The following is a 27,750-nucleotide window of genomic DNA, read 5'->3' on the forward strand; positions in this document are numbered from 1 at the left end:
CTGTCATTTGAATACAAGGGTTTTGGTAAAGTTAAACAAAGGTCATTCAGTAAAACTTCCCTTTTTTTCTGAGGGACATTCATCTCTGAATAGAGAAGTAAAGGGAAGCTTCAATCTGAGGATTAAGCTATTGTAACTGATGGTAGAAGTGAAGCTCATTAAGAGATTAGTATTAACATATTCAACCCATGCACTGTAAACTAAGGCATATATTTACGTAACCCTAGTACACTGACATCTCCAACATTACACTAAACATGGAAGACTAAGAAAATCAAAGTCATGGAGAAGTACACAGCAGCAGCTTCTCCCAGTTATACTACAGCATGCCTGCTGCATAGTGCAGCTTCTGACGATTTCTGCACGTACTCTCAAATTAGATTCTACTCCTTATCCAAATGGACATAACTTGCATGAGTGGCAAAAGCATGAGCACACCCAGCAACTTCAGGAAGAGCTTAAAATAGTGTTCTCCTCTGTGATAGTTGGAATAAGGTGATGACAACAAGAACAGAGGGTATGTGTACCTGAACAGTTCAACTTTTCTTATTTGGGTTTTTGGGGTTCCACTTCAGATTAATATGGTGCAATGTTAGGATACTTGAATACGAACTGCCTATGTTCACTCAGTGATGTGGAGGACAGGGCTGTGTAAGACTTAATTCTGGAATTGTTCTAAGTTGGACACTTAAAATACAAGAAATCTCCAGGACTTCATGCCACATGTTCATTTTGTAATTCTATCCTGATTTTGAAATACCATAAAGAATTTCTCTTCCATGCAAATTATAGAATTCGGACTGATTTTTCTCAAATAACCAGCAATTATGCTGAACATTATGTATTATAATTTTCAAAGTTTTTATTACTTGCTCCAAATTAGGCTGTTTTCAAGTAGTAAAATAAGTTTTCAAGAAGTAAGAGAAACAAAAAACTCCATGTTCTGAAAGGATTCTTTTGTAAAAAAGAAAATCTCCCAATTTTAGCACTGTTGCTTTTAGCTACAGGCTCATTTCCAGAAGTTAATTAGTTTTAAGGACTATAACAGAGAAAATAAAATTTGAAGATAAGCTTTAGAAATCATGCAATTTGTGTACTGTATTGTCTCTTCTACAGCTAGGTCAGTAAGCAGTTAGCTCATGTTGATTGCTTGCTGCTGCCGAAGTAGCAATATTGACCAAAGACTTGCTTTTAACTGTTCTGACCTTTTCCCAAGAATTTAGGGGCAAAGGACTCTCTTTTAATAAACTGAATAATTAAAAGGTGCATATCTAGACAAAACCTAAATGTTGCAGCTCACTGAAAATAAGGAAAGAAAAACAATTTCTTACAGTTTCAGGTAACCCAGAAGATGTTACTAAATTCATACATCAATTGCATGAATTAATAATACATTAAGGTAAAGCAGGCTGCTTAAAATCACTATGTGATCACTAATTATATGATTTTGACATATGTAAGAACATGTTGCTTTGGATTTTGTAATTTTTAGTTAACTCATGGACAGCAATGCACCACGAGCTTCCTAAGAGGACCAGATATACTGCCTTTTATGTGATGTAGCTTGCAAAGCAAATTGTAGCCTAGCCTAATCCGGAAAACCATAGCTAATAATCACATTGGTTTTGGTGCTTATAGTTTCTTACTTGAAGACACATAGAACTTCTTTTCAAAATGTTATGATATAGAAAATAAATTAATCAGTGTTTCACAGGGCAAGAACAATATTGTGCTAAAATACCCTGAACCAGGAATTGATTTGCACTCATTTTATTACACTTCAAAGTCTTGAAAGTATTGTTCAAGCATATGGCACTCTTTTTGCCAGTCTTCACAATTTTAGGCAAATAGCTTTTTCCCTGTCTTGGTCTCATTTCTTCACATAGCTAAGTATGAAGTGGATGTACTTATCCATTTACTAATGGGGAATGTATTGGGAGACATGCTAATTCCTACTAAGTGGTTAAATAGTGCCCAAAGCCCAGTAGTGTTTATGGCCTTAATCTAATATTAGTAAATGCACTGTAATGAAGCAGACTACCAGCCGACAGTTTACCCACCTGCTTGATGCCCAATCCCTTCTCATGCATGTAGCCCAGATTAAACATTGCTTGCGCACTGTGCTGTTGCTCTGATGCCAGTCGGTAGTGAATAAATGCAGTTTCATAATCAACATCAGTCCCAAAACCATAAAAATGGTAATCTCCAAGTTTAATTCTTGCAACTGTATATCCTATAAATGAAGAAACAACAACAAAGATGAAACAGCTAGGCAAAGAAGGCAAAGAAAGCCTTTTAGTTTCATATGAAGATGCAATAAGACCTTCAATATTATTTTCCGTAGTTTTCACAAACTGTTTCCCTTTTACCCTCTCTCATATAAACATTTTTTGTTTACTGTTTTTTTTTTTGTTTGTAGTTTTTTTTGTTTGTTTGTTTTTTGTGGGGTTTTTGTGTTGTTTTTCTTTTGTTTTGTTTTGGGTTTTTTTGTAATTTAGTTTAGCTAACCAAAACACAACAGATTACTATTTCTTGGTAATCCTACCAACATTTTTACTGCTATTTACACAACATTTATACGTTGAAAAGCTGTATTATGTTGTTCACAGTCATTTATTATAGAAAAACTCTTAATTTCTTAGAAGTTCATTAAGGGCTTCAGCTCTGTTTTTAAAACAGAGACACTGAAAACTTGAAAGTCTCTCATCATTATTTGGTAACTGCATACTTAACCATTCCATCTTTTCAGTTTCTAACTTTCTACTAAAAGCTAAGTAGGTCTGGAGATTTTCAGACAAAACTCTTAGGCTCTGTTTACATTATACACTTGCTCTTCAGTGAAAAGCCAGTACATTTATGTAGGTGCACCTGTATGAAAGTTAGATACAGCAAATTGAGATATTTAATGATTAATTAAGTTTTGTCTATTTTAGGATAGGATCACAAGCATCAGAGTTTAAACCTAGGTTTGTTGGTTGGACAATCTTCATCACTGAATTTTGTTTGCTTTCAACAGGAAATGACATTTTTTATAAATCATGAAAAGTACCAAAATCCTAAAGGGTGCTTCATAACTATTTTTCCAAGTGAATGATTTTTTTAAAAAAAAACAGTCTAAACATTCCTAATGCTGTTTAACACTGTAATTCCATACTTAATGGCAAAATCCCACACCACACACTTTTCAGTTCTTTAATCTTCAGAATCTCAGAATGGCTCAGAATTGCAAGCATATTGCAATGACGTTATAGCTAACAGCGGAACAAAGAACTGCAACTAACCTACATGGAGTAACTAATGTTAACAGGAAGAGGTAAGCTTTCCCTTCTTCCCTGTTTAATAAAAAACATGAAATAAAACATGAATGGCTCTACTAAAAATATAATTGGAATTGTGAGGTACAGACATACCTTGAGAAGCTGCTCTATTCCAATGAAGCAAAGCCCGAGGATAGGTTTCATTTTCTCCTACTATGCTAGCTTCTTCTAGAGAAGAAAGTAATTCAGTTAAAGGGGAACATGGTATAAGCACACAAGACCACAAAAAAACACCCATGCTTATATTAAACTTTGCTGAAATGAATTAAAAACTTTAAGTCATCTGTGCTACAGCACAGAAAAAATCCAACCTATCTGAAACTTACAAAACCCCCTCTTGTTTATACGGTTTTTCGACATAACTGCCCATATAAGAGCTAGGAACAAAGTCATCATTTCACGCTGAAATACTGTTTACCACCAAGTGTCACTCCCATTTGTGCTCTAGTAGATTTTGAAGCATACTTCAAAGTATGCAAGTCTTAAGCACACAATTCAGGCCCTGTCAAAGATGCACTCAAATACAAGGCTTAAGTAGATGACATTTTAGTTTGACCATCTAAGAAACAAGACTAGTCAAGTGAAATGAAGGCTTAAACTCCCTAACCAGCCAGAGGCATATTTTACACAGCAGTGCTACAGTTGCTTCAGAACAGAAGTTACATGCAAGGTTCTATGAATATTTGATTTTTATATTATGACACAAAGCCCTGAAGTTGCTAATGAGGCACCTAGATTTGAGATCCATAAAGGTTAAAATCCTGCGCTTTCTGGTTTCTGCAAAGATTTGCCATTTCCATTGTTTCCCTATGACCCCAGACTCTGAGAAACCCACGTTCCAGTCATGTAGTTGCAATAAGAGACTTGAGACAAGTTTTTTTAAATTGTCCAGAACCAACTGTCCAGCTCTTCTTCCCTGATTCAAGAGCAGTATGGATAAAGTTACACAAAGTCTGGAGGAAAAGTAGTAAGACATTACAAGATAAAGAACAAAGGAAGCTGAAGCTGGGATGTATAATAAAGGCAAACTACTAATTCTTACTTAATAGATTTAAAAATAAAATGTTAAGGCTGTGTTTAGAAGTCCAGGGAAAAAATTTTCAGCATGGTTCAAGTTTGTAAAGTATTCTCTCCCTATCCCATTTTTAAAATCCCTTAGGTGTATTCTAACTTCTAATTTAAGTGTATTCTAACTTTTAGGCCAGAAGGCCATCCATGGAGCTGAAAATTAAAACAAACTGCTTTCCAGTTTGAACAGCAGGAAAGGGAACAATAAGACTTATTGTAGTTCTAACTGAACAAGAGCTATGTAATTATATCTTCAAGCACTTTAGCACTCTAGCAAATAGGTTTCTGCAGGCAAATTCCAAAGAAACCTTTCAGGTCCTTACTCTGATCAAGTATGAAAGCAGCATTGCTTTGTGCAACTTCGTAGCCTTGTTCTGCCAGAAGAAGATACTGAACCACAGCAGAATTTGAATCACCATCTTTATAGCTGTTGTAGGCAGTCATCAGTCTTTCAGACCAACGGCCCCGTTCACATACATTCTTAAACAACTGGAGAGGAAAGAAGAGAGGAGAGGACTAGTTGTCAGGAAATGTAGGTTGTTCAGAAATTTCAGTTTTGCAAGATGTAAACTTTTAACACTCAAATGCCTGTTCAAAATATTTACGTTTCACAGGAAAAACTTGCTAGATGAACTCACTGCTTAAGATAGGCTTACTTTAAGATAGAGTTATTATCAGGTATTTTGTTACATTCATCCTGTGCCTAAATGAAGAATTCAGTACATAGAAAATAAAATGTTTGCTTTGTATTACATTCTTTTGATTTTCTTCAAAGTTATTAGAGCAAATATAAAACTTGCCTTATCAACACAGAATTTTTTTTTTTTTTTTTTTTTTTTTTTTCCCATGATATACAAAGGAGTTTGGTAATGTTTTTCATTTTGAAAGCCTTGGCTCTGCAGTTGCTTGTGGATTTTACCTAAGGCAAATTTCCTATATAAACTGATGTGGTTATAGCTAACCCTTTGCAAGACAGTATTACTTGACCTTTATAAATGGGTGACCTTACCTCAACAGCAGTGTGACAGGATCGCATCACTCCGGTGCCAGTAGCATGCATTTGAGCCAGATTATAAAAAGCCAGAATGTGGCCACCTTGGGAGGCCAAGTTAAAATACTTCAAAGCTTGCTTATAGTCTCTCTTGACTCCAATGCCATCTATAAAAAAAGATTAAGTCATTAGTATTAATTCCCCTTGAAAAGCAGAGCTATATGAAATACAGTATGTACTTCCTCTTTAAAATTATTAAAGAAAAACGCTCTGAATGTGTTAGGGAAAAAACAGAATCAAGTCTAAGTTCAATGCAGTAAGACAACTCTACAGGCAGTATATCTACACTTCTAATGCCACCTAGTGGACAGTTCCTGAAAGGGCAGATGCTTAGACCAGGCAAATCATCATTTTGATGCCACTTACTGTAATACATGGAACCTAGTTGAAGCTGTCCATCAACCCATCCCTGTTCTGCAGCCTTCTGGAAATACTTCAGTGCTAGTTCATAGTTCTGCAGGAAAATTTGGTCCAGTCATTAGTGCCTTGCAATACACCACAATTTTAAGTAAAGAAAGAAAATACATGTGTGCATGCATATGTAAGTGCATGAACAGATCTGTAATACAGAATAATTACACTGGGATGTTCTAGTGAGAAAACATTCACCTGGTCAAAATTTGGAAACAAAAAATGAAATAGCCTACTATGATACAAGTGTGTCTTAAGTCTGCAGCTATCTCTAATCTGGCATCTACATATAGCATTGTTATGAATAGTTATGCTTAAAATGGAATGGATGCCCTTTTCCGTTTCTAGAACAACTATTTTATTTATTTTCTCAACTCTAGGCTAATTCAACTTTTAAATATCTCTTGGCATAGCTAAATATAAAATATTTTACATGGAACCTTGTGGGAAAAGCAACAAGTCAAATTAACTAATTAGAAGTTTCAGAATATTCCTCCACTTTCAAAAGCTATAGAAATTGAGGACAGTTAGTATTTGTTGTATTTCACAAGAAAACTACAGCTAAGTTCAAAACTCCCACTAAAAAGTCACACTGCTATGAAGTTCTAATAGCTTTAGCAACATTTTCAAGCTTATTAGAGGGACTCAGTATGTTTCATACTGCTAACTGCATTAAAAAAAATATATTACAAATTTCCTCATAGGGTTTTCAGTGTAACAGAAATCTTCACAATAAGTCTTCTAAAGTACTCCCCTCCAGAGAAAAAGTTTCTTGACAACAAGAAGTTACACAATCATCTACGATTAGAAAGATGACTGTCAAAAGCTTACCACTGGAACACCTCTTCCGTAGAGGTAAGCCATTCCTAATCCACTCTGTCCAACAGGATTACCCTGAAAACACAGGAAAACACTTCTGCAAAGGAAGGCAAAACCTACAACTATGTATTTCAAATTTGGTCTGTCTTTAACATCATTGTAACAAACAGTGTTTAAGATAGATTTGCTTTGTATCTTTGGTCCTAGTAAGCAATAGTTATTTAGGGAGAAAATACAATCTTCAGTAACTTTTATTCAGTAACTGCACTGGTGATTAATAGGAAAAAGAAAAGCTTTCAACAACAGTTAGGAAAGTCCACCGTGCACTTTCAAAATGTTGTATGTACAAGATGTAGAACCCACACCTACAGGAAGGTGAGTCATTAGAAAATAATAGATGATTCAGTCAAATAGTCAAAAGAATACCTTACTCACTTTAGTTTTTCCAAGTCTGAGATGTTCTGGATGCTACAGAAGCTTCCAAAACAACTACAGGAACTCTGAGAATCCATCTTAATTTAAGGACAGATTGGTGGCTGTTCTGTGGGCTGCATTACTGACCACTGCCCCGGAAAAGCATGAACCATGGTATTCCTCAACGCCAGGACAGGCAATGAAGCACATCAAAAAACTCGAAGTGAATGTAGGAAATTAGCAAACAGAGATCCTTACTCTAGGACTGAGGTGCAATCTAATTGTGAAATGCAAGAACCATGAAGACAGTTATCTTCCAACAGTTCCTTCAGAACTTCAACTACTGTGTTTCACATGCTAAACATCTTTCCTGGAGGGCTACTCATGCTTTAACTGTACAAAGGCTACCATAAGGGATGGGTCACATAAAGGCACGAGGGAGTAAGACCTAAAAACAAGCACTCAAATGAGATGAGCAGTATAAAACCAAGACCGTTATCTAGTTACTGACCACAAAACAGAACTAAAATAACGTATCATCAGTGCACTATAAATTTCTGTGACAAGAAAATGTTGGATTAATGAAAAATAACAATGAACAGAATTGCACACTATTTAGGTGGATGGTATTTCATATTGATGACTGCATTCATGAGACTTACACTCCTTACGCTGAGTACAGCTTCACAAAGCACCACGACCAGAACTGGAAGAAGTTTCTGGCATCTTAGACACGCAGGGTTTAATTAAGAACTAATCTGAGACAAAAGCTGGGACTAGGTGTATACACATGGAAGTGCACAAAAAGCAGCATTTGCAAGCTAATACATTTTTTAGTGCATCTAATTTATTTCAAGCTTACAGATAATCATACCATATCAGCAGCCTTCTTGAAATACTGAAGAGCTGTTTCATTGCTCTGAGGTACAACATCACTTCCTTCTGAGTACATCTGAAGGAGAAAGGCATTATTGAAGAAGAGGTGAAGAAGTCAGTTTAACATTGAGATCATGAGGTATCTTCACTTTGGATGTGAGAGGGAGTCTATCGTACTGTTAGACTATTCTGACTATTTACTGAGTAATGATTAAAAACTTTCCCAGAAGCAGAAAATATGTCTCTATGCTGTCAAAAGGGTTTAACTTTCTAATTGAGAATGAACAGCCCATAAAATAAAAAGTTTTCATGAAAATACCCTTAATGTTTGAATTCCACCTGTGTGCAGTGAAAAACACGTAATCAGGCAAAAAAATCTTGTGAGACCAGTGGCAGTCAAACTATAATGGCAGTTAAAATACTTACTGAAAACATGGGAAAAATTGGTTAATAAATCCTGTTCATAGAATCATATGTTCATTTCAGCATTTTCTAGACACAAAACACCCAAGCAGTAGAGAAAGCAGAAGCCTGCAATTTTTCCTGTCAGGTGCCCGGACCAGCACAATGTTTGGGTTTTTTTAACATTAATTTTGCATCCTCTACTACAGTGACAGCCTGAAAAGGATGAGCTACAGCTGCTGCTTATTGCAGCCTAACCTTAGAGAGTACTCGAATAGAGTAATAAGGATTTCACTCCTCACAGGGTGAAGGTAGCCCTGCAACCCAGATCGCAGGCAAGTGACCCAAATACCTTCCTAAGCAGTAACTCATGAACATCACCAACAGCAGCTTGTCAGTCATGTTTTAGATTCAAAAGAACAATCTAAAACTGATACAATAGGCCACCCTGCACACAGACTCAGGGTTTGGTGCAGAGTAGATGCAGACCTATTGACTGTTCTGACCCAGACGCCTCAGTTCTCTACACAGAATAAGAATACAGATATCTTTCCTCTTTCCTTCCCAAACTTAGTATTACCTATTAGGCAAAATTTTGAGAAGTCTGGCTGTTAGCCTCACACACTGTATGGAAAAGCACAGTGGCCTGCTTGGAGTTTTGAACTCTGCCACAGAAAAAGGACATTTAGGTATTCAACTATTTAATTTTTTTAAAAGTCTAGTTCAAGCACTATTTAGAAAAAGAAGCTCCTAAAGTGAACGAACAAGTAGAAAATGTAGATTAGACATAATGGACTACAGCACTCAAATCTTGCAGGACCATTCAAAACAGTACCAAAACAGCAATACCTGGACACCAGGATTCAAGTTTTAGATTGCCTGGTATCAGAAAGCAGGAAATAATTGTTATTTTTCATTGAAAGGCAGTCAACTTGCTTCCTTTTGAGAGTGTTCATAACTTACCTTTCCTAGAAAGGCCATGGCATGTGAGTTGCCAGCATTAGCTGCTTGACTGAAGTACTCAAATGCTCGCTGTAGGGAAGAAAACAGGTTTGCCAAGTTACCAGGTTCTTCTGGGGATAAGAATTAACAATTCCACCTAATTTAATATATGTAACAGGGTTCTGCATTTATAATCTGACTATTGAGCAGCAATTCCTCTCAAAAGTGTATTCCAAAAGGAGAGGGAAAAAACCCCACAACTACAACTGCTACTATGCATAAAGTACACAGGTAAATCTTACTTCCTTAGTGTACCTCCAAACCCTGTTTAGAAGAGGACAGATCTGCCAGTTCCCATTTCAGTTTTACAGAGAACTTGTTTATACTCATTATGACCACTTGATGTCATCTCTGGACCCTTCTAGAGGGTCACTCTAAAGTATTTTAAATGTGATGACTGTTAAATAATTTCTGGCTGGTAGCTGAGTCTAAAATAATCCTCAGTATTGCACATCCTCAGCTCTCCATATTTTCAAAACATATGCTAAGAAAAGGCTAGCAATTTTAACTTCTACAACCAATAGCTAGGTTGGCTTACATCAGCAGAAGTTGTATCTTCATAGAATCATAGAATCTTAGGGGCTGGAAGGGACCTCGAGAGATCATCTAGTCCAACCCCCCTGCCAGAGCAGGGTCACCTAGAGTACATCACACAGGAACTCATCCAGGTGGGTTTTGAATGTCTCCAGTGAGGGAGACTCCACAACCTCCCTGGGCAGTCTGTTCCAGTGCTCTGTCACTCTTACAGTAAAAAAATTTTTTCTTCTATGCTTAATATACTTAACATTGAATATTGCACTGTGTGTACAGTGCATCATGAAGATTCCACTACACGAACAAAAGCTCAAACAGTTTCAAGTACTACTTTCATAAAAACTTGGTCTTTGTCTTTGACTTCCTCATTTCTGAGATGATTATTCTTAAATTAACTGTGTAAGAAAACCAGCTCCATGTCCTAGTCACAGGAAGATTAAGTTTCATTGAATGACTTAGGTTTTATTGAACAAGACTACTGAAGCCATTAAATACCTTACAGTGGTACTAAGGCACTCTGGCTTCACTGTGGCCTCAGAGCTATACTTTCTCCACCAAGTGTAATATGCATCCGAGATAGACAGAAAGGATACCTGATGATTTTGTTCTACGCCTCTTCCTCCGTGTAAGTGCAACTGTCCAAGGCCAACCTAAAAATAAATTTTATATTGCAAATAAGTCACTTTTCTCTTAGGGACTTTCTTTTTTCTAATAATACAGACACCAGTGAACTAATTAAATGCAGAAAGACAGACCGTATCAGAGCTAAAGATGCCACAAAGTCTGAAGGCACAAATTTGCTTCAATACCTGCAGTACAGTCCTATTTTTTCACATTTATCCTAAGCACAAATTTATCCTAGATAAGTGACTTGACTGTCCCAGATACAAAATAGTACTTTTTCATTTAAATTCGGCCTAGCTAATTCTTAAGTCATATATGATCAAGTTGAATTGTGACAACCTGCCTATATTAGTATCTTCACCTCCTGCACTTGTGTGTAGAAGAGGTCTAGCCTGCACCATGCACAAGTCATGGAAGAGCAGAAGCAGCAAGAAATTGAGGTCCTCTGTCAGGGCCAGTTCTTTTGATCAATGCTTTGTCCACACATCTAAAGCTATTATTAAACTAGTCAAGCTGGTTTCTAGTGAAAGTCAAGATCCTCCTTCCTAAGATACTAAAGTTGTAATGTTTCAGACTTATTTTCCATAAAAATTTGCATTTTCTGTCCAAGTTCTACCTTAAGCACACTAAACTGAAGCCTCTTCTCATAAAAACTAGTCAGGAAATAGTAACCAGCTTGATTTGGGAGAATGAGAAAACTAAAGCTCCAACATCTTTTCATGTTTTTATTACCAGTAATTCTTGAAAACCTTTGTGTGCCATCAGGTTAACTTAATCTTACCTGTGCTTGCACATCTCCTTTCTCTGCTAAAAACTGATAATACTGAATCAAGTCTTCTTCTAGCATCCCGCTTGCCATTCCTGGATTTTCCACTTCATCTGCTAAGCGAATTCGCTGAACCACTGTGCCACCAGTCAAAGAAATGTCACTAGCAACTGCAAAATGGGTAAGATAAATATTCAGATGGTTTTCTTCAATACCAATATTATACTGCCTATTAGAAGAACAGATCTCTCCAAAGCTTCAAACTGTTTCTCAGAGGGAATTAAGTACTTTGACACTCTTAGAATTAGAAGCATTTTAATAAACAGGAGATAAAAATACCATATGCCTATTCAGAGTCAAACAGATAGCTTGTTTAATAGCAGGAATTTTCTATTTTGATACTACTAGTATTGACACCAGTACTTCTAGTATCATCTAGGTGAATGATACAGAAATACATAAAAAGTCAAGAACTTTGCTCTAGTAAAACGTTTTTACCATGATTAGCTACAAGTCGGTAGTGAGTGAGAGCAGATTCACAACTCTGAAGGACTCCTATCCCAGCCCAGTACCGGTAACCCTAGAATGGAAAACAAAAAAACATGGGCCTGTCAGTTATTTGAAAACATATTGTTTGCCAGGTTCCAATCTTTTTTCACATTACTTGAGCAAGACACGATGAGAAAAGAGGCAAAACAAAGGCTGCAAAGTCCACTGTGTCTGCATTAAAAGAAACTGACTGATAACTTGAAAGGTTATGCATAGTGAATATTCTTCGATATTACTTGTGAAAAAGCAAATAACCTAAATGACACCTATGGGCAAAAATCTAAAGCCTTTTACTTACATAAGGCACTTTGCCTTAAAACTCACTATACTGATTAAACTGGCATCTTCTGTAAAGATTTCACAGTTCTCATTAGCCCATAAAAATTAAAAGTCTGACACTTCTGCTTTGAGTCAGGAGATGTAAACATGATTGATCTAAATGCATAGTGGTATACAACTTAAAAATATGCAAACATTTCTTCAAGTTAGCAAGGAGTAACAGGAAAGATACTACTGCCTACCCAATGAATGCATGATTATCTGATATTTGCACAGTGTATTTACATGAATGACAATCTTACTCTTTAAGAGTACAAAAAAGTTCTTATATGAGTTATTAACTATCTTACTTACCAAGATCATATGGGCAATCAGATTTCCTCCTAAAGCTCCAAAAGTGTAATACACCAGGGCCTTAAAACAAAATAATTTGTTATTTAACATCTGCCTCCACGATAAAACCAGGAGTACACACTGAATATTTCTAAGTTACCTTAGCTTGACTAGAATTGACTCCTAGACCAGATGCATATAGAAATCCAAGAGCCTAGAAAGAAAATAAAGTTAGTTAGGACATTCCTTGAAAAATCCAGGATCAGTTTTCCTCAAATATGTAAGTATAAAGAAGTGAAACAACAACGCAAAGCTGCAAAGAATATGCCAAGCTTGACTTTCACTTTGGTACCTCAAATACCTAGGCCCCACCCTGCCCCTTTTAGAGTATGATGTTTCTAAATCACTCAGTTGCCTAGGACACTAACATAAATATATTGCAACAGAATTCAATCTAGTGGTTTGAACGCAAGGAAGAAATAGTTTCCCAAATGCCAAATGTAGATACAAAGGTCATGAACAATAGAAGTATCCCAGCTTCAAGATGCTCAAGAGAAGATCAGCAATATTGGCCAGGTTATTAATGCGTCCCATTTATCTCTTACACCAGTGTAAACATACGTGAACCCTGACCTTCTCTAGAAAAGTCTTACCGTTTCATTTACTGTCTAGCAGATCCTACAAATTTACTATTTTGCATCTGTTCTGCCATGAGTTAGTTGCATTTATTACTATAAATATAAGCAGTTAGAATGAACAGAGCTGTTAGGATGATTTTTTTTTCTAAATAGTTATTTTTATTTTGAAAATTTACATAATTATTGCTCTATCTAACACCTGTTACAGCTGTGTGGCTCAGAGAAGAAACTAGCAGCACAGAAGATAACAGTGTATATAAAAAGATGCCTATATTTCACAGTGTCAGAGACTATTCTTGGCTATTATAAAAACACACCAAAAACCAATCACCCTATGCTGGCAGTATTGAATTATAGAGCAATAAAAGTCAAGGTCTTCATTGAGATATAAAGTTTCTACAGAAAATATGTTCCTGCTTTCTATGCTTAATCAGCACTCCAACATTAAACCAGGACTTGGTAAGCAAAGATCTAAACACAACTGGGTAATTCCCAAAGAAGCTTACACTTTCAAAAAGAAGGAACTAAATAGAAAGTATATGCAGATACAGAGATATTGAAATTGGTAATATTAATATTTTATAACATGTGAACAATTATGTATGAATCATTCTATAATGTTCAAAGACACATGGACAAAGTGAGTCCTGTTCTCTAAACAGCTTCCAAAATTCCTAGCTGTTCATAACTTCCTACATTCTAAACTTTGGTATGTGTCTATCTACCTACCTCAAATGTAAAACTGCAGATGAAAAGCCACAACATCCCCCACAAAACACAAGAAAAAAATAACATAGTTTCAGAGAAGCTTTGTTGGCTGGAGTCACCTGTATCTACTCATTTTTTGGATGCATACATCCAATCCAGTCAGTCATGTAACAGATAAAAAAATAAAAGACCACCACCACTAAATTACTGGTAGTTTAATGTTGTTTTCTTAAAAATTCAAAGAGAAGACCTGTTGCCATGTGTTTACCTTGAGGGTGCAGGTGTCATTTCTAACTGCACCCTCAGTAATGCTACCAGCATGCAGAAGCCAGGTAAAGCAGAAGCATTGGGGGGGGCACTCTGAACTAAAGGAAGACACTGGTGAAATTTAAAAAGGTAAAGACAATGAATAGTCAGGATTAGGAAATGCTTAGACAAGCATTAATAAAATACATCTACTGAATCAGAGCCTGAACCAAACTTTTTACATCAAGTCTTCAAACAATTTAAAAAATCAGCACTCTGTTGTATTTTTTAACCAGGCAACAGATAACCACCTACTGTTCTCATTCTATTATGGAAGCAAGAACAATCCATAAAACCTACCTTAGAATAAGTACAATCTATAAAACAACTCATAAACCTACAAAAATGTCTTAAGAATCTAAGGACCTACATACCATTTGTCCTTTAGGAGAACCTTCTTCTGTTAGTTTTTCAAATAGTTCTTTTGATGACTGGATGTTCTGCTTCAGGTAATCCCCAAACAACAAAGCATAAGACACTTTCTCCATTGCTTTGGTATGATTCATGTCAGCTGCTTTCAGAAGATATTGATATGCTCTTAAAAGGAAACAAATTATTTGTCACCTTGAGACAAAGAAGCAAATTCCTTTCATAAACCTGAAGATTCTGGGAAGCTATTCTGTTCCTCTGTTTTAACCTCTATTTTCTACAAATGCATCTACCTACAGTAATTTGTTCCAGCACTGAACTGTCAATCTATGCAACAACATCAGACAAACCGGATTTTAATATTCACTCTACTCCATATGCAAAGCAGTATGCATTGCCTCCCCTGTAAGATATACAAAAAGTTTAAGGTCAAATGATCACTTTTTTGTAGCAACAATTCTAAGTGTTGTACTAGGCACCTCGTAAGACTGCTACTCGGACATGACAGAAAAAAAAGCCTGAAAAAGACTATGGAGCCTCTTTGATTTGTTGAGTACAAAGTAATTCCAATGAAAACACTAGGTGTTGGATCCAAGGCAACTGCATACATGATCAATTTTGTGATAACACACTCGTGCTATCAATGAGAAAGTTCTCTGGAAACTCCCCTTCCTATTGCAGTCTCAGAAATTACATTAGTCCTCCAAAGTGATTTCACACCAGCTGATTCCCAATTTAAAAAACTGTAACCTTACACATCATAACACAGCATTGTCAAGTACACTTCATGGTTATCATGGACCTTCAATAGCATTCCAAGATTTTTCTTTACCTCTCCTCCTTTCCATTCTCAGACTTGTTTTGTTTCTTTAGAACATGTTGAAGTATAGTTGTTCCTCACATAATTTCACCTTCTAAAAAAGTGTAAAGTATTCAAGAGAACTAAGATCTAACATTGTTTACAATTCCTACACTATTTTATCCAAAAAAGTACTAGTCAGTCTTCCTTTTTCTTTGCCAAGGTGTGACAGAGAACCTTTAGCTGTGCTTCAGTTTCCCTGATACATAAAGTAGAAGTATGGTCCCTCATCTCCATAAACAACTTGAACATGTTCATAGTACTTGCATAATGATTAGCAGCCTGATGTCACTACTTCTTGATGAAGTTGTCAAAATGAGAATCAACGAGTTTTAAATTAACATAGCTCTTCTTAATTAGAGTGGTACTGCAGCACCATCTTGCATTAAATCAATGTTTTGAAGACATCCACTCTTGAGAAATTAATCTTACGCAATTTTAGTGGATTCAGAGGAAAGCAGGCATAAATCTGTTTTTCTAAATACTATGAAATTACTATTTATTTTCAGTACTGTCATGACACAGTTTGATGCTAAGTCCATTACAGTGCCAAGTCCCAGGGCAACTCATTCAAGTTATTTTTCAGTTAAGCCAGAGTGACCAGCCAAGTCATCCTTCTCTTGTAAGGGATGGAGGAGGTAAACTTACTCTTTCTTTTGGGCCTTTTTACTGCTTTCATTAAGGATTTTCATTCCAGTCTGATAAACATCCTCAGCTTCTTGCATCTGCCTTCTCTTATTAGACTGCTCTTCAGCTAAGAAAAAAAAAAAAAAAAAAAGTATATTAAGAGCTCAAATTACTCAGCTCAAGACTATTATCTCAAAAATCCTATTTGTTCTAAAGGGAAAATACAGCTAGAAATACATTTCTCAAGACCAATAAACAACATAAGTGATTACAAAAAGCTGTCTAAAGGGGGTACGTTTTGGAGGACAGTTTCTTCTCATGTGTCGTCTCCCATGTATGAGTTAAAATACTCTTTTCATTACTCCAAGCAAGCTGTGCAAAGAAGAAAGATTCCTCCTTCAGGAGGATGTTTCCTACAGAATGCTTGCCTTTCTACAACAAATCAGCAAGTATAAGGGGAAACACTGTTAAACCCCTGTACTCCTATATGCAGCCTCAGGAAACAAGAGTTTTATAGATGCTTCCACTTCAAGATTTCCCAAAAAGCTTTGGGAAGAGGCATTTGCATTATATTTTCCATTACAATAACCTTGCCTTTATAATTACTTGTATATGACGGTAGACAGTGGCCACTGATATGACAGGGACTTCTAGACCCTGAAATAAAAGGCATTAAGAGGACTGAAAACACTAGCTTAAGAAAGCATTCCTTGGACAAGAACAAGACATCAGATTACTTACTTTCACAGAAGCCCCACTTTTGATCTTTCTTGTAATCATAAGTTGTCGCACACCAAAGCCTGCCATCTTCCCTTCCGTCTGCAGTGCACTCTGCATACTCTTTCTCCATAAACAAAAAGGGGAAGTGGCAAGGTTCACCATCTGCAGTGCCTCCAATAGCTGTCAAAACTGAAAATATGTACCCAGGAATTAGACTGTTCTCCTTTAGTCCACAAATTAATCTGCTACATATAGGAAAGCATGCCTATGTTGGTTTTAATGATGATGAATTGCATTTAATCAAGTTGAGAGTAAAATTTCAAATTATAAAAGCCTGAAATCTATTTGTTTTGTTTGAAAACATATTATTCTTAACTGGGAAATTAAACAAAGGTATGTGGTTTCCTATATATTCCTTAGTTCTAAGCAAAGACAATATTTTTGTTTAAACTAGAGAGGCAAATCTGAGTTACATTTTCATTGCGTACCAAAAAAATAGGCCTTCTTTTCATTTTCTCTTCTCTGCACTACCCTCAAAATGCATTTCAGTGCATATATTCATTTTAGTCCCAGGGTTAGATGTAATCACAACAGAACCACTCACATTGTCAAATGTGATGCTGAAAGTACTTGAGTATCAGCAGGGAGTACAATTAGAACTGTAAGTAAAGACTTAAATGAAAACACTATAAGTCCAGTAATTTTCTACTGTTGCATGTACTTGTACTGAAAGCTTCATTTATTTGGCCAATATATTTAAGTTGCATTTAATATTACTTTGAACAGCATGATTTATTAATTCTCATGCACTAGAACATCAAAGATGACTGACTTTAATACTGTAATATTTTTAAATAAAATCAATTTTCTATGAAGACTAAGAATTATCTTAATTTTTTTGAAAGTAAAGTTTTTTTATTTAGTCTTTTATAAACGTTTTTCCCTTTCACTAAGATAAATCTAACAGTTGGGTTCAGCTTCATTTAAAGACATTTACAAAGTCATGCAATTGAGAATGTAAAATATCAGGTGATTTTTGAAGTTAAGTTTGCAATTCTTCTGGTTGTAGAGAAAGCTAGTTCTTTCTTTTAGGATCTATAATTGTTGAGACCTAAAGATGATACTAATTTAAAAATGTCATATTGATTTTTTGAAGCATAAGGAATCTTCAGGACCGGTTAACCTGTTGAAATTGCTCTTCATAATTTGATTCCTTGGCAGATGTTCCACCGCAACACTCCAAGTTAATTATCCCATAACACACAAAGAAAACTGCTACTTTCAGCAATTGCATTCAAACTTAATGTCTTGACATCCGATTAGCCTGGAATAATTTTTGACATCTGTTAGAAATGGAGTAATGTGCAAACTCATGCTAAGGATACACATAACTACAACTGATAAGAACTCTTTATCACTGTCACCTGAACAAACTCTAGGTCCAGGATATTAACACTTCTTGAGAACTTTAATACAAGTTTTACTTGTAATGTTTAGTATCTTCTCTCCTGTATTGAAAGCAATTGGACACAAACTGTTTACACAGTGCTCTGCATGAAGTCAGCTGTACAATACAGTTACTAAATTACTCTGCACCCAGTGCCCCCTTGCCTCTTTTTAATTCTGAATTCAACTGCAATGTCATTTTTCCCCCAGATAGTAACAACTACTAACCCCCAAAACAACAAACAATGCAATCACAGGATAAAATGCTCAGCACAGTTATTTTATCGTGTACATAAAGAGTGATAAATATGAAGTAAGTCATTTACTCAGAGGATAAATAATTTCTTGACCAACTGAACATGCAAGTAGCAGTTTACCTGTTCTACCATGTCTGAATGAAGTATATGGTACTTAATAATTGTATTTTGTCCTTACTTACTTATCTTTCATACTTTATGCTGCAGGAAACCCAAATATAGATTACTTATAAGTTTTGGTTACATTGGTAAGATTCCTCCAAAGAGGAAAAACACTGCAGGAATTCCCAGCTCTATGTATAAATTTATGGACAGTTTTCAGCAAAAATCGTTAGTATGGAACTTGACTGTTTCAAAAACATACAGCACAAAAGAGGAATATCTTAAAAAAATACAGTTTTCTTTTGCACAAGACCTCCTCCCTAATTAGAAGACAGCAGGACAACTTTGTTAGAAGGTTAAAAACTTTCATAGTGCTAATTACAAATTACACAAGATGAAATTATTTTCTGCTCAATATCCTGCAAAAAAATGTGGAAACTTGAATTATTTTTTTCCATGCAATCTTGTGACCATACATAGGACCCAAACTGTATTTAGAAAAGCTTTAATCTCCCTTAATGCAGTTCTGTCACCAGTAGTTCATTCACGAGATCTAATATCTGTACCTGAGGTAGATTCCTTTCCTGCTCAGTTAAAAAGTTTGCCAGTAAAGCTTCCCTTTAGCAGCTTTTTTTTCCTCCCAGAGTACAAGTGCTTTTCATTCAGAATTGCTTTTTAAATAAAACCAGTAATCCTTTCATCCACATAGCTATTTATCTCATTAGAGGTTCAAAAAACTGCAAGATTTAGATTTCTGGTTTCTGAAAGCTACTTGCAGTACTTTCACAAGTGTAGTTAAAAGAATGCAGTTGCCAAGGAGCAAGGTTATCCCTTTCTGATGCAAGGTACCTTTTTCCTGTACAACACCACACCTATTGACAGCAATACTTGATCCTGTTACTGAGTTTTTACCAACCGTATACTAGTTCTGCATTAATAAGGAAGGCTTATTAGAAAACTGTTAGTATTTATATTAAAAGAGCTCATTTCATAATTCCTGCTCTCTTTTGACATTCAAATCTGAGGTGAGAAGATAGACAAATACTGCTATCACCATGTAACTATGTTTTGTTTTTGGTAAAGTTGAAGATTTCCTTTTTATGGACAAGCAAAAAGGAAAAGTCTTGGCTAGGGTACTCAACTGTTCCATCTAGGTATCATCCACTCCTAACGGCAAGTCAAAAAATCATATCACATTTCTATTTTTATCAGTAGTAAAAAAGAAAGACTAGAATTTCCTGGGAATTTAGGCACAAGAACATAAGGTTTTACTTATATTAAAAAACTTACTGAAGTTTACATGCGATTTAGATGTTGCCCTAAGGCTCTGAATGCCACCCTAAAGAGTTTTAATTTGCATAAAAATGCCTTCACTGTCAACTGCCTCTCCAGGCAAACAGCTAGCAGGCTGAAACACTAATGCAATCGCTCCTTCTCAGGTTGGTATACATGCACACAGCATAGTATGTGTGCCTGAGTCCTACTTGAAGAAATCTGGGCTTTTGCCATTTGATAGTTAAAGCTTTCAAAGATGGAAACAACAAGAATTACTGAAAATCCCTTCAAATGCATCTAAAAATAACCCCTCATATTTCAAACACAATATATTTGAAAACTTTTTTATGTTACTTTCTAATCAAAAGCCAGCAACTACCATTCAATTTGAGAAAAATTAAGACACTAGTTATTTCATAAGTTCAAGATTACTATTTGTGTTCATCCACATGACAACATCACTCAGATGTGTATTTATTGCCACTTGATCAAAAGACTATGAGCAGTTACCTGGACTCTGCAATTCTGCTTCTTCCAAGTCCTTATTTAATAGATTTGACATTTCTAGAGAGTTCAACTCTTCCAGCAAATTCTCTTTTTCCTCCTGTTGACTTTGAGAGACATCTTCATCCTCTGATTGAGACTCAGATTTTCCTGATTCAAGGAAGATCTGACCTGCTACCACTCGAGTTCCTGCGGAATGGTCCTTTACCTGGTCCTCTGCAGATGAAGTCTGAAGGAAAGCATTTCATAATTTATAAGATCAGAAACAGAATGGCAGCAGCTGGCAAAAAACCTACTATTTTTTAAGACATGATTAATTAACATACTAAGTTTCAGCAGTTGAGTTACCTCTATCAGCTCTCGTTTACTCTATTCCTTCCAGTTTTTTGAATTTTATTTTTTTTTCAAAGGCGTAACACATTAATTCTTCCGCTGGACAGAAGAAATTAATGAGACAAGAGCTACAAAACAATTTATAACAGGAATCATAGTTCTAAACTTCAGACCTTTGCCCTTACTCCAGCAGAAAAACTGAATAACTATCAACTTATTTCCTCACCTTTGACTCCAGTGATTCATCTTGGTTTCCCTCTTCATCTAGAAGAGATGTTATAAGTCAGTAAAAAACTTTTCCACAAGGAATTTTCTCAAAAAGAAGTTTAGCTATAATATTGTACTATGATTCTGAAATAATTTACTGTACTAAGTTGACTAATGCAGTTCAGAAAGACATTGTTACTGTTATCAGGAAGAATCAAGTGTTTCACGGACAATCTTCCTCTTCCTTAAATTATGCCAACACAACTGTGTTTCTAATACTGGAAAAAAGTGTGGAACTTTTTTTAAAGATAAATCAAAATCAGTCCCCTAGATTACTACACAGTCTGAACTGTCTGGTCCAACTACTTCAAAAGTTATGCATTAGGTGAAAAGGGCCTATGGAACCTAAGGTTTTAGTCATCAAATCAGCTTTAGTATAAACAGCTTCAGTAGTGACCAGAAAGTTACATTAACACAAATAAATACCACTCTGCTTTAAATTAAACACTTTTCTTTGCAGAATGCCAATTAATTTTACCTGACCAGCATATTCAAACCTTTACATAGAGGTCACTCTTCAGAACTGTGAGAAATCAGTTTGTCCTTCAGATGAGGTTTAAGAGCTGCAAGCCTTGTTTAACTTGTCTTTCTTATCTTAATGGCCTGTGATATGATACTTTATTAGAAAGACTGGAAAGAAAAAATGGTAAAGAAGAAAGGCTATTAGTCAGAGATCTAAAAGAACAGAGGTGAAAAGAAGGGAGAACATAATCAGAAAAGCTTACTTTAGGACAGTTTTACCATTTTTTTGCAGAATTGTGTCTCTTACTTGCTTTGTTCCTGTAACTGAAATGGGCTATTCACTGTGCTGCAAACTACTTGATTTCCACTATTATCTCAGCTGAAAGCCTCTAAAATTATCACAGCCAAAATGTGACTGTTCCCAGCCGTCAGTATCTGATACCACCTCATTTAGGTAAACAAAAATCCCCCACATTTAAAAGAAGATGCTACAGGCCCCCCATGTCTCTGGTATACAACTCACTTAGAGAGAAACTGAAGTGCTAAAGATAAACAGATGACTAAGCAAAGCTGCCACTAACTCCTACTACATTTAGAAATCCTCCTCTTTTAAGACTCTAGGATGTAGAATGCCCTGTTAACAGGTTGGAGACTTGCACTACAACTAGAAAAGGTACCTAAACCGATAGAAGTTAGTGATCTATATGCAAGATGCACCATGTAATATGTTATGGTTAGCTAGAAAGACTAACTGCATAAATACTGAAAGACAACAAAAATCTCCGGAAGCTTATAGAATTCTGACATTTTGTAAGCATTTGGCAGCAAACGAAACTTGCGTACTTTTCATCCTCAAGAAAGTAAAGTGTCTTATCGGAGATCGATAATCTCTGAAGTGACAAACTACAAACATGACACTTTACCAGTTCATTTTTTTTACTAGTATTACTGTAACTGAACAACTCTGAGTATTTGCAATGAAAGAGTTACTCTTAGAAGCCAGACTCCATAAAGCAATTTCCACAATGTTATTTGAAGTATGACCTTTGATTAGAACAAGTGAATAAAAAGATGAGGACCAACTTTAAGCTGTAACGCTGTAATAAAAACAAAGCAAAAATGCTAAGACTTACAAGTGAAGCTGCAAAACTAAGTTGACAAGAAGTTTGACAGTGAAACTGTGGCAAATAGATAATAGTATGTTGAGCATACTGAAGAGGATGTAGAGCTCAAAAAGTCTGACTGCAAGCAGACACAGTGTACAACAGTAGGTGTGTGTAAGCAGCTGTATCCTACAGATCCAAAAATGAAAGTGTCTAGAGATCTTAAGAAAAACTAGTGGAGGCAGCAAAGAGCACTCCAGATAAAATCGACCCTTAAAGCAGCAACAAAGACAGCATAAGAACAACTGCCAATTTGGAAAAAACACCAAAAAAGGCTCAAGAAAAAATAAAGCCAGCTGCATTTTTGGCAGTGATCACACTGCTTATCAGTTTGAGCAATCTTATAAGGGTGATTGTGGTAAGTCTTAAGTTCTACCACTGAACTGCAGCACTTCAGATCACCATACAACAGTTGTTTTTTAAATACAGTAAAGTACATCTCCATTTAAGATACGCATTGGTCCCTTCTATTTTGAAACAATGAGGCAAATTTGAAGTCAGCAGGTTTCCCATATATTAGATTCTACCTTCCTAAATTATTTTGATCTAGAACCAAATGCCACACCTAAAACTTCAAACTCCAGAGCCTGTCAAGAGATTTCACATATGCTTCTGGAGTGGGGGAAAACTAAGTTAACCTACCCAGCAGCTTTTATGCTGCTATTAATCTATACAAAGCTGTGTGTGTGTATGTCTACATATATTTTTATATATATACACACATGCACAGTACCTATTACTGCAGTAACAAACATCATGTTATTTTAATAGCTGTACCAGCTAAGGTGTCTGGTTTTGTGCGCTCAAAATCAGCTCATACATCTGACAGCAGTAGACCATTCTAGCTTTTCAGTAAAGGCTTTACTAACTGTTACAACAAAAGACCAGACGAGGTCAAATAGAAGTAGGGTATACTATCTATGCACATATATAAAAAAACAATTTTATTGTAACTTCATATGCCAAGGAAAAGGTTTACTAAATTGAAAGACAACTATCTCAGCAATGTAAGGCAGAGCTCATTAAATGTTTGCCCTTTTTCCTTGAAAGTAAATAAGCCTCTTTCATTTTTATTGCATCATTTCAATTCTCTCTGAAGGAACCAGCTGTTATTAAGAAGTTGTACATGAATAACTGTTTTCAAAACAGTGGTTCCAAAACAGCACTACAGCAACAACAAAGTATTAGTTTGAATATTCTTAGCTTGGGACTTTAAGTTAGGCAGATGAGGCTGCAGTGATGATTGATAATGTGACTAGAGGAGGGATCACGTACAGCCTTGTTTTTCCACAGATCTGCTGACTAATATGCACCCATTACTCACAGAAGTGTGTCTACTTCTAAGAAAGAGCTAAGAAAACTATTCTGAAAGTGTTAACGAAAGCTCTATGGAAGGTCACAGTTTGACCTAAGAACAGCCTATTAGTCAAGGCTCAACTACTGAACAAAGTCACAGATGTGATGTTTGTGCACCTGTTTCAGAGATTAAAGCTGCTAGTTGAGTTTGTTTTCTCATCGTTCAATTTTAAAAAATGACCTTGTTGTTTTTTTTTTTTGTTTGTTTGTTTTTTTCTATTTGGGTCTGTTACCAAGACTGCCTAATTCTATGAAACCCTTCTGAAAAAAAACCAATTGGAAATTAATCCTACTCTTTGCTAAACAAATTAAAGAGATTCAATGACACAGTGAACGAAAAAGTGGGCAAAAATACCTGTGGCTGAAACATGCAGCTGACAACATTGTAGAGAATGTTTTCCTCACAAACAGTGCGGAGCTGTAGACACTGCTGGGTGCTCTCATGCCCAGCTAGGACAGCTGAACACTTGTTACAACCACCCACCACTTCATATAATTGAAATCAGCTTTAAGATTTATTAATTTTTCCTCAATTAGAAAGACCAGTGTACAATTAAGTCTACTTAAATATAGCAAAAGTACTCTGGCAACCTATGAGAGCAAAAAATGCTAGATACGCTGGATGAAGATCCTACCATGTTGTGAGAATTAACGTTTTCAAGAGAGCACTGCAGAGAGAGACACAGGAACAAGAAGAGCTATGCCATGTGATTCAGCAAGAAGAACGTCATTAGCTTGAGGAAGCTAAACAGTTTCAGAGTTTTGCCATACTGTAAGAACAAACCAACTGACAGCTTATAAAGCTAAAGGACTGCTACTACCAGACAAGAAATACCGTTACTTTCAACTGTAGAATGGTCCCTCACCTTTGGGAAATAGCCAAAAATTCAGTAAGTGCAAGCAGTTGGCAATCTCCCCGAGCTCTGATGAATGCCCTAACGGATCACTGCAGGCAGTTTCCTTCCAGTTTTCACCAAGCTCTTCAAGCTTCAACACCATCACAACAAAGCAACTACTAAGATTATGCATGCTATAGAGTGATCTCCAAAGTGGGGTGTGTATACCCCAGGGCCTGCAATAGCCAACCCACTGGTGGTGCAGGAAGAAAATACTTTTTATACTGTTAATAAAACTTTTCTTAATATAGTGTTTAATTTACCTTTATCTCATTCTTTTTTAAATTTCTGGCTTTGTGCATGCTTTATAATGTACATTAAAAAAATACATGTATGTACTACTATATTAACATATTAAGTTAAATATTGAAGATGCATACTTGAGATTTGGCCACAACTATTTTAGGGCATCTATCACAGATTTTCTGTGGTATTCAGTTATTTCTTTCAATGTTCTTTTCATGCAAGTGACCAGTTAAGACTTTGAAATAGAATACAAACTCTATTTATCCTATTCTTGCAGGAAAAAAAGAAATCTTAAGAAAAAAATTACCTCTGATTGCTGCTCATCAATTTTTCAACTGTTGAATTCAGCACAGAAATAGATTTCATAGCTTAAATGTTATTTGTGTTACATGAACCTCTAAAACATGTAGTGAGTTAAGCAAAATCCTTAAGTGGCATCTATTCAGCAAGACTAGTTTCAAAGTATCCTTGGCAGCAATTGTTCACAGCTACAGTCTGTGCAGAGTATTCCTTTTAGTGCAACGACAAGATTAAGACACGTCTACCCTCACCCTGAATACAAAACTTTTTCCCAATCTCCTTGCTAACTATTTACAAAACTTTCTCTGTAAGAATTAAGATTCCCTTTTAGGCTACAAGTTTAGGGAATGTTTTTCAGTTAGGTAAGCAAAATCAGAAGGGTCTGGAAAAACCACTGAGCTCTGCTCTGTCTTTTGAGATAATGGGTACAGAAGTTTCCTATGAGCATATGCTTATGCTCATTTGTCCTACCAGTTATTAAGACAGTATGAAAACTCCCTATCACTGAAGTTAGCCATGGAAGATGTAGGATAGTCAGAGGAAGAATTACTTCCTCTCTTCAGGCAGAATGAGAGAATTTCTACCTTCTAGTCTGTGAACAAGGGAAAAGAAACCCTAAGAATCAACTAATATTACCAATCAGAAAAAAATAAGAGATTTTCTTCTTACATTTTTGAAGAAGAATTAACGGAAGAAGCAGAAGGCCATAGCTGCTGTGATAAACCGAAGATCACTTCAGACTGCACATCATGTTTTTAGCTGCTTTTGCCAGTTCCCCATGGACTCCTTAGCATCCTTTCCCAAGCCTCCAATGTTCAATTTCTTCATCATGCCTATTAATATTATAACTTCAAAACTTAAAAAAAATTATTGCCTGTTTCCTTAGGCCTGTCTTTACTTGCATTCACCCCATGTCTTCAATAAATTGATTTAAGCAAAGTTTATGACTAGAGTTAGGGCTTAAGGCTATAGTTAAATGACTCACTACTAAAAAAAAAAATAATTATCATTAAAAACATCTTCTGAAGTAATGAAATTCAATGCTTGAACCATTTTTAATCATCCCCCTCCTCCCTTCAATGTACTCATATTTCAGCTGACTGTCTTCAGACCAGACATTAGGAACAAAATAGTATTCAAGGAAGCATTCAGCACACAGTCTCTAGACTGTGTGACAAAGTGGTACTGCTATTGTAGGAAAACAAAACACCAATGAAGTGATGAAGACTTATTTTCTTTCAGTATGATTCTTGTCAAAAAATGGGAGCAAGAAAAGCAGACCTGTTATAACCTGTTGCCAAAAGGTGGACTCCAAACATCTTCTCCTAATTAATTCTGGATTTGAATGAACATTTTTACCCCACAGTAGCGTTTTAAGTTTGACAACAGCTCTTAATCCTATATGCTTTCTTGGGCCTACTAATTGCATTAGTTCAATTGACTCTAAACATACGGTTTTGAAGACTGAATTAAGCTATCAAACCATCATATTCACAAACATAACATTGTGAGAGTGGAAAATCAGTCAAGACAGAAGAGTTGCATGCTAGCACAGCCATAGACGCATACCTGAGCAGATCTTAGTATCGTCACTTAATTTCCACATACACAACAGATGATTCATCTGACTTGAAGAGTCTCATCTCACCTTAGCTTTTTTCTTGATATACACTATTAGTGACAACACATCATTCAAAGTCTGGGTACATCTCTGGCTTCACAGAACTTGTATGCATCTTTTCTACACCTCAGGAAGTACCCTGCTGGTTTATAACATTATCTACACAGATCATACAACTGTGCTTGATATTTAATCTGAACTCCAGTAATAGAACTTGAAATTTCAGCTTCCTACTGCATACATGAAAACGAAGCCCAAATCTTACCTCTAGAGAAAACATTATGTTTCTTTCCTGAAATATCACTGACAGCCTAAAAGCACTGGGTAAGACTGTCTATAAGGAGTGTTTTCTGGCATAAGAAACACTATATAAACAAATGCACTGCACGTTCTCACCCCCTCCGCCCATGGTGGACAGAGGGGTGGGTGTGGGAGGTAGAAACCCAAGGAAAGGAAGTAGATGACAACATTTGAGAAGTACACAAAACCCAAGCTGCGTAACAACAAAAGAAGCAGAAAAAAACCAGTATTATAGTGTCATAACGCAGGCCTCACTATATATTTGCGTGACAAAACTGTTCTGGTAACGCTAACATCAGCATTATCGGATCCTCAGCAAGGAAATGCGTACGAGTGAGGATAAAAAGTGTCGTTTCAGTTTTAAGCAGAGCAGGTGTTACAGAGCAGGCTCCTAATTAGCTGTTCAAAGGCAGGAGCCAGACTGAAAAGTGTGTTCACCCCCACCAGCCCTGCCGAACTGCCCCCGGAGGGGCAAGCGCAGGTTCAAGCTGAGCAACGGACCCGCCGCACCTCGCAAGCCCGGCTCCGCCCCACCCCCCACTCCTCGGCC

General features: G+C 36.2%; 1 protein-coding gene across 1 annotated transcript in view; it reads right to left on the minus strand.

Annotated features, from left to right (window-relative positions):
• The window catches only part of SEL1L (sel-1 suppressor of lin-12-like (C. elegans)), a 40,455-nt gene that overhangs the window by 2,114 nt on the left and 10,591 nt on the right, over positions 1 to 27,750 (minus strand). The window contains 19 exon segments of the mRNA XM_009993981.1: positions 2,061 to 2,233; positions 3,411 to 3,485; positions 4,709 to 4,874; positions 5,395 to 5,543; positions 5,803 to 5,890; positions 6,679 to 6,741; positions 7,955 to 8,032; positions 9,322 to 9,390; positions 10,488 to 10,544; positions 11,300 to 11,454; positions 11,783 to 11,864; positions 12,467 to 12,526; positions 12,606 to 12,659; positions 14,472 to 14,634; positions 15,974 to 16,079; positions 16,694 to 16,861; positions 20,263 to 20,485; positions 20,816 to 20,853; positions 22,655 to 22,726. Coding sequence (XP_009992283.1) covers positions 2,061 to 2,233; positions 3,411 to 3,485; positions 4,709 to 4,874; positions 5,395 to 5,543; positions 5,803 to 5,890; positions 6,679 to 6,741; positions 7,955 to 8,032; positions 9,322 to 9,390; positions 10,488 to 10,544; positions 11,300 to 11,454; positions 11,783 to 11,864; positions 12,467 to 12,526; positions 12,606 to 12,659; positions 14,472 to 14,634; positions 15,974 to 16,079; positions 16,694 to 16,861; positions 20,263 to 20,485; positions 20,816 to 20,853; positions 22,655 to 22,726 — 2,039 coding nt within the window.

This window comes from Chaetura pelagica, unplaced genomic scaffold (genome assembly GCF_000747805.2).
Source record: "Chaetura pelagica isolate M959 unplaced genomic scaffold, ChaPel_1.0 scaffold11, whole genome shotgun sequence".
In the NCBI taxonomy this organism is placed as follows: Eukaryota; Metazoa; Chordata; class Aves; order Apodiformes; family Apodidae; genus Chaetura; species Chaetura pelagica.